Source organism: Protopterus annectens, chromosome 8.part0 (genome assembly GCF_019279795.1).
Source record: "Protopterus annectens isolate FY-2018-M chromosome 8.part0, PAN1.0, whole genome shotgun sequence".
Taxonomy (NCBI): Eukaryota; Metazoa; Chordata; order Ceratodontiformes; family Protopteridae; genus Protopterus; species Protopterus annectens.
This window is the reverse complement of record NC_056741.1, coordinates 784,794,494-784,802,176: the sequence shown is the minus strand read 5'-3', so window position 1 is coordinate 784,802,176 and position 7,683 is coordinate 784,794,494. Positions and strand designations below refer to the sequence as shown.

Below are 7,683 nucleotides of genomic sequence, written 5' to 3'. Positions count from 1 at the left end.
GACTAATATGTTGGGTTTATGGTTAAGTCTTGGTGGTTGTGAGACATAGGTGTGTGAACTATGCGTGATATGTGGTGTGGAGGGCTGTGGAGATTGCGTGTGTTTTTGCCTCAGAGGTCTCCTTTGTTTGGGTATGTTTTTGTTGACGACCTTCACATATGTGGGTGTGTGTTGTCTGGTGTGGGTGGTGTTTGAGGTGAGTGATTGTGTTGACAATCTTCTCAGTGTCAGATATACCGGCTTGTGAGGGAGAGAGCTTGGACTCTAGGTTCCTAATGTAATAGCATCTCACAAATTGTGTTCCTAAGTGGTAGTTGTAGGTGGCTGTCTGTGTATACAAGGCAGTTGCCACACTATTTCAGGATGCCCATATCAACCAGACTGGCAGGATAAACTGTAGGAAACTGTCTATCCATACTTTTCAGAATCTGAGACAGAATGCCAGGGAGAGCTAAGGGGTTAGCCTAAAGCCAAAGTACTTAAAGCAAAACTAAATTGTGTTATTAAACAGGCTGTAAACAAGCAGGAACAAATGCAACAGAAAATATGCAACTGAGCACTTTAGAGAACAAATACAGTAAAAGAAGATGAATAAAGTGTTGGGTTTTTTTTTGGTTAGTAAAGTGAAAAGGGAGAGAGGAGAAACGGAAGAAAATTCAAGATTAAGGAACTAAGGGGTTTGACCTTCCCAAATGTTCTCTGTATTAGGTAGAATGAGCTAATTAGATGGGACTGGGAGGAGTGTCCCTTATCAAATTTACAGTAGGGGCGGGCAACAGCAAAAGCCAGAAACTACACAAATTCAGCCACAGAACAGCAATTATATAAATGGAGACACACAAAAGTAAATAATTCAGTTAAACAAAAACAGTGCAGTAAACTAGTGCAGAACTGTTACACAAATAAATAAAAAACAATGCAGTACTGATAAGCAAATAAATACAACCAGTGCAGTGCTGATAAGAAACACTGAACAATTAGATAATGTGCGAAAAATATACTTGTGTAGCTCTGTCTCTGTCAGGTACAAATGGAGCTTAGTAAGATAAGCAGGGATTCAACTCAAATGTAATATTTTTATACCAGCAGATAAAAGACCCTTCCAAAGTCACACCCTGAGACAAAGAGAACACAGAAGCCGTTTGACCAGTTTTACCTCTCTGGACTGAGTACATCACAAACTCCCAGTAGGGGCGGGCAACAGCAAAAGCCACAAACTATACAAAAATTCAACCACAGATCAGCAATTATATAAATGGAGACACAGAAAAGTAAATAATTCAAACAAATAAAAACAGTGCAGTAAACTAGTGCAGAACTGTTACACAAATAAATAAAAAACAATGCAGTACTGAATAAATATACGACCAGTGCAGTGCTGATAAGAAATACTTAATTAGATAAAGTGCGCAAAATATACCTGTGTAGCTCTGTAATTCAGATTGTTTAAGAAGTACTCTCCATCAGGTACAAATGGAGCTCAGCAAGATAAGCAGGGATTCAACTCAAACGTAAGACACACATTGGTCCCCTCATTATCTATGGCTTGATCCCAGTTATTCTCACTAGGGTAATATATAATTACTGACAATAAGACAGCCAAGGACAACTTTAAACAAAACATGATAGGTTAATTTAAGCACCAAAAGGGAAATTGGCTAGACTTAAAATGTCCCTCAAGTGCAGCCTGCCCTGTACTTACCCATGAACCTATAATGCATCCAGAAGAGATACGTCAAGACTTCTGCATAGCTGCCTTTGCTCAAACTTAGCAATATAGTCTGTGACAGAACAGTACAGTTTCTAGTAACACAGCCTGGGATGTTATCTCCAGTTGCTACGTCTCAGGAATACACACAGTTACTGTGTATTAAAAAGACAGCAATATCTTTATTAACTTATATTTTGCCAGAAACATTAAAACGGACACAGACAATCAACCTCTGTTTTGTTTTAAGTTAACTATACATACATCATGTTTGGGGAGGTGTTGCAGACAACATGTAACTGGGTAAGCTCATTTGAAAAATATGAGATCTGATCAAATCTAACTCATTACAGTCCTCAACCCCCATCTCTCATGCCTCAGTGGGAAGCCTGGCTTAATGGGGGGGGGGGGGGGGGGCACTAAATTTTTATAAACTCCACATGTACATCCTTATCTCACATTACCCATTTCTTCCTTTACAGGCTTCCAATATACGTCCTGCACCTGTACGGAACATATGGAGTCCTTTATCCAGTTGCTGCTCATTACAGGATTACAACCACTGGGTTTCCACAAAACCACAAACTACTGAACTTCCTTGGAATGCTCAATAATGATGATCTCAGGCCTCTCTTTAGAAACAGCAAAGCACATACACATCCCCAATTATTTATTTTATTATTTGCTAAATTGGGTTAAGTAGGCTAATACAGATTACCCATAACCCAGGCTAAAGGGGCAACAGTAAGACAACTATCAGAGAAAATTTAGCCACTAAGCAGCATATTTTAGCAGACAGCTAGAAACCAGAATACCTTAAAAAGACACTCACATGGATACAAGGAGAACATGCAAAAAACACACTTTAGCTTTCTATAATACACTTCCCCAAAACTTCTCAGAAACTATGGTATCCCTGCAGTGCAACTGTGAATAAAACTGTTTGTTATGGTTTTCCTTTTAGCGGAGGGGGCATAATTTTCTATCCACCTCTACCTCCATCTTTTTCAACACACAACACCTCATGTTTCACCTCTCTGGGACTGACAGTGATGCAACTTCAACTGCAGAATTTCATTTTCATACTGATGAACTGATAACATTATGATAAAAGTTTTGGCGATATTATACCCAAGGCCTCACCTTGCGTTTCGTGCAGAAGTGGGCGTGTCGCAAATGACTGATGACCAGGTATGCATATGTAATGAGTCATGATTGACATGGCATTCAAACAGTGCAAATGAATGGACTTTTTTTTGCTAAAAATAAAAGCACACTCTTGAAGAATTTTAGTTGCTTGTTACATTTTGAAGCGTTTCAGATACAAAAATAATAGCTTTTTTGCTAAAATAAAAGCCCACTCTTTTTAGAATTTGAGTTGGTTGGTAAGCAATTCAAATACAAAAATAATAGCTTTAGTCAACTAATAAAGGGAACTTAGAAAAAAGGACACTCGCCATTTTCATATCCTCCTCCCTGACAAGGACACACCTGCCCAAATAAGGGACTGCCCAGCCTAAAGGAAAACTGGTGGTAACCCTAGGTCAGGACAAGAATAAGAAGTGAGCTTATATACTTTATTTTGAATAAAAAAAAAAAAATGTATCTCCCGATTAAATCATTAGCTTAAAAAGTGACCATGTAGCTTACCGTTTAATTTAAAAGAAAATATACTTTGCAGACAGCCAGATGCAGGAACAAAACGAAGTTTCTGAAATATGTCTTTTATTTAATAAATACGCATTTCTTTGTTTATATTAAAATAAGAAACAAACAATTGTTCTCGAAGACAACACAAGACATGTACTAAAAGCCGGACAGTGTATTAGGATTCTTCGAGGGAACACATTCATTAGTGCCCGATTACGAAACAGCACGGGGGCGAGTTTTGGGCGGGGCTTGCCACTGCACATCTGGTGAGGCCCTCAAGTACAATATCGCCAAAGTTTTGGTGAAATGAAATTATCTCATATCACAGTATCTGTATTTTTTTGTTTGTGCTTACTAGCATTCATTTTCATACTGGCTGAAAAATGACCATCTACAATTTATGTAATTATATTCATTAGCAACCAATTATGCACCTGACCCCATGCCAGTGGGAGAAGCAAAAGAAAAGGCAATTGTTAATAAAAGGACTACTGTTTTGTTTTTTTGCTGTGTGCAAGAGGTGGGAGGAACCACAATAACTGACATTGTGTTTAACAGGAAAAGCTGTCAAAGACAAGGGAAGACATTAGCTCCTATTTAACCTACACAATGTCATGTTTTTACTTTTCAATTTCTGAAAAGTGAATGTACCATAACTGCTGACCCTTGACACCCCCACCCCGACACATTTTCACAGTATGTCCAGATTTTTGCCTCACATTTCTTGGTGTGTTCCTCATAAAATTTGAGTTTTTCTAGCAAATCATTGAGGGCTGGTGTCACTAAATACTGGCGTACATCTGAGTATCAGAAACGTGTACTAAAGATTTGTACTTTTTCTGTACTATGTATTTGTATTTTTCTGGAGCTATTCTCTCCAGGACTCCATTGAAAACGGGCTCCTTGAGGCCCAATGGACTATCCTGGTAAACAAACTGCAAATAAATAAATAAATAAATAAATAAATAAATAAATAAATATCCTTCAGAAAATGCCCGATAATGAAAAACATGTTCGTCTAGCACATTTTTTATGTTTGTGTGTGTATGCCCTTGATTTTGGGCCTTTGTTCAAGTTCAGAGTTCTGTTTTAAAATGGGGGGGGGGTCCATGTCTCCCCAACCCTCCCCATTTACAAATTTCTGGAAGACACGGTTGTAACCACTGTTAATGGCATCCACAATGTATGCCTTTTAACTGGACATACACAGCTGTTACATCAGTCACGAGAAACATGTAACACATGCTACTGTGCATCCTAGCTATTGAGCAGTAGACCCTTTTGTAACACTTGCCAAAGAAAACACAGTACCACTGTTCAGACTTCCAAACACAGATGGTTAATATGACCTCAGTTGTGCACTCATCAACAGCCATTAACTACTATGGGAGCATGAGAAACTAGCAGAGTCATACAAGTGGCATGGAACTAACAGTATTAGTAATATTAGACTAGTCACTAGTGCAGTGCATGCCAGGAAATGTAGTCTGCTCCATGGACAAGACTTGTTGCTACTTTCCATGTAATGACCAAACTCTGTTCTTACGTCATCCCAGCTTGAGCTACCTGACAGTTTGGATGCGTGGAAGGTGCCCTGAAACTTTGGAAGTTGGACAGCTGTTATATCTAACCAAGGCTACTGCAGCATTGATCATATAAACATTGCTACTGGCATAATTGTATCCTAGTACCCCTCCCGATGCGTAGTAGCAAGGCTGCTACTGCGCATCTTTGAGGGGATACTAAGATACAATTATGCAGACTAACTTATAACATTAAGGCTCCCAGAGACCAGGCAATCACACCCAGGATTACTCACTTCTGATGGTATACCATGGCATTCTGAGTAGACACTATCCATACAAATATTGCTGAACTGGGTACGTTAAGTGAATGCTTCAGGCATAAATAACTATCAAGTGTCCTTGATTTAGACTCGAATTTTATCTCTGCCCCTCTTAGGCCCTTATAAAACTGGTGACCTTTAGGGAAAAGGTGGTGAATCATAAATAAACAAATAATGACAATTAAACTTAGACTTCTTTTACTTCAGAAGAGGTATACTGATTCCCACACACGTATTCTATCAACATCTCAGGTGAACAGTAGTAATATTTTAAAGAGTGCCCCTAGTTATTTCTGAATTTATCCTCAGTTCTGACGAGGCCTGTCCCCGATTCGGTTGACAGCTACGCTTCCAGGTCAGACATTAGAAAGGATTTCAATGTTAACGGTAAACTGTTGCGTGTGGCAGTTAACTAAAATTTGGCAGCACATTATACTCAAAATAGGGAATCTGTACTACTGCTTACTCAGATTCTGTATAAATCCACAGCTTTTAAAGTCTCCAAGTAAATACACACATCAATAATTTATGCTGAATATAGCTACACAATACTATAAGTTACATACACTTATTTTATAACAGCGCTGATGTCAAACCTAAAACGCTCCTGGAAAATGGTCATCGGCTCATCTGACTCACTCTGACCAAGTAAAACAATACCCAATAGTAATGTACATGATCTATGGAAAAGAAAAATCACAACAATATTTTGCACGTATAAATACCCCTCAACGTATTTATTCAAGAATTCTATACACATCTTACTCTAATTCATTTAAAAGTTAATTAATCTGATTTTATTTCCAAATGCTTTTTCTAAGAAAAAAATTCTAGCGCCTGATATTGTGGACTGTAATCCTCAGAAATTTACCATAAAATCAGCAATTCTATTACGGACGGTGTAAACATAGGCAGTTGAAAGGTATGTATGCAATGTAAAACACTGCCCATCCCTCAGCAATCAGTTCACTAAAATCAACTCACGGGGGGGGGGGGGGGGTTGTGGAGTTCACTTACAATGAAATATGTGCAATACCTGCAAAACAAAATGTCTCTGATCCACGGAAAATCCTTTTGCAGATGGGAATTTGTCCAAAAAGACCTCCGCCAGATGTTCACTAGGATTTTCAATAAATAGAATCCCAGACCTGGAAGTTCCAACCCTAACAGAGTCAAAACTCACAAAAGGGGGTCGACAAAAGTGAGTTAGTGAGAGAACTGGATGACATTGTTTGTCTATGCCAGCTTGTCTAACACTGGCACCAGCGTTCAGCAGGGAACGTTCAGTTGGACTGATATCTAAAAGTACACCTTTCTTCACAAATCCAGCCATCGTCCACACTCAAAGGCGCGATCAGCAACTAACTGCAGGGAAAGCCGGTGCGTGGAGCTTCAGCACGCCGCTTCCTCGCCTGTACCAGTACACACTTTGAATTTCTGCAAATCAAAAATACCAGGAAATAAAATTCTTATTATTATAAAGCCGTATTTTTCTCTTTAAATATCCACATTGGCATATCCACAAATAAAGAACCAGACAAAACGTAACATCATATTTTTACAATTTGCACTGTATTATTTGTCCCGCCCCAGTTGAGATTCAAACATCAACTCCAGACCAATGGTCTCTTGCAAGATTCTCGTAGTCTACCAATCAGCACAAACAAGCTCACGTTCACGTAATACTAAGAAGCACCACCCAACACCCGTCTCTCGGCAATTTTTTTCCCAGAACGCCCCTTTTAAGAAAAACTATACCAAGGCGCCTGTATTAGTATTTGTATTATGCATATTCATAAAACAACAACGCCGTTGGTAGCGGCTTACCTTAAACAAGTATGCAGGGGATTGTACGCAAGTCCCCAAACTACGAATATAATAACCCTGAAATAATTCTACTGAAAAAAAATAGCAAATCGAACACCTTAAAGTAACTAAAACTGTAGAATACTTGCATGCAAACAAAATAATACCTATTGCAGGTAAAAACATTACTTATATCACTATTACTTTCTCCTAAACATTATCAATGTAAATGTGTTTGTGACTGGAATTTACACAGACAGTACAATAGATCAACAGGCATGCTCCTTATTTTCCCTCTCTCTGCATATGTACATTTTTGAGAGATTAATGTAATATTTATTGTGTTTTTTTCTTTTTTGTATTTATTTACGTCTGTCTGTACACCTTAGCACTATATTCATCTGTTTGTTTATTTTCAGTTGTTAGAAAATTGTAAGCAAGTTGATAATGTATTATTTACTCCCAGTCTGAGCCTGGCCTGCGACGGGCCATTTTCAATAGGAATAAATAAGTGCTTATTTGGGTAACAGCGTTACAGCGGATTGTTGCCTCACAGCAGGAGATTCTGCGGTTCAATTCTCACCTGCGGTGCCTTCTGTGGGGAGTCTGCATGTCCTCCCTGTGTTTGTACTGGTTGCCTTTAGGTGCTCCAGTTTCTTCCCACATTCCAAAG

The 7,683-nt window shown here is 38.7% G+C and overlaps 1 protein-coding gene across 1 annotated transcript in view; it reads right to left on the bottom strand.

The window, feature by feature from the left end:
* ASPM (assembly factor for spindle microtubules) overlaps positions 1-6,878 on the bottom strand; it is a 2,279,206-nt gene extending 2,272,328 nt beyond the window's left edge. Inside the window, exon 1 of the mRNA XM_044080257.1 lies at positions 6,241-6,878. Coding sequence (XP_043936192.1) covers positions 6,241-6,537 — 297 coding nt within the window. The 5' untranslated portion in view covers positions 6,538-6,878. The remainder of the gene's footprint in view (positions 1-6,240) is intronic.
* Positions 6,879-7,683: the final 805 nt, after the last annotated feature.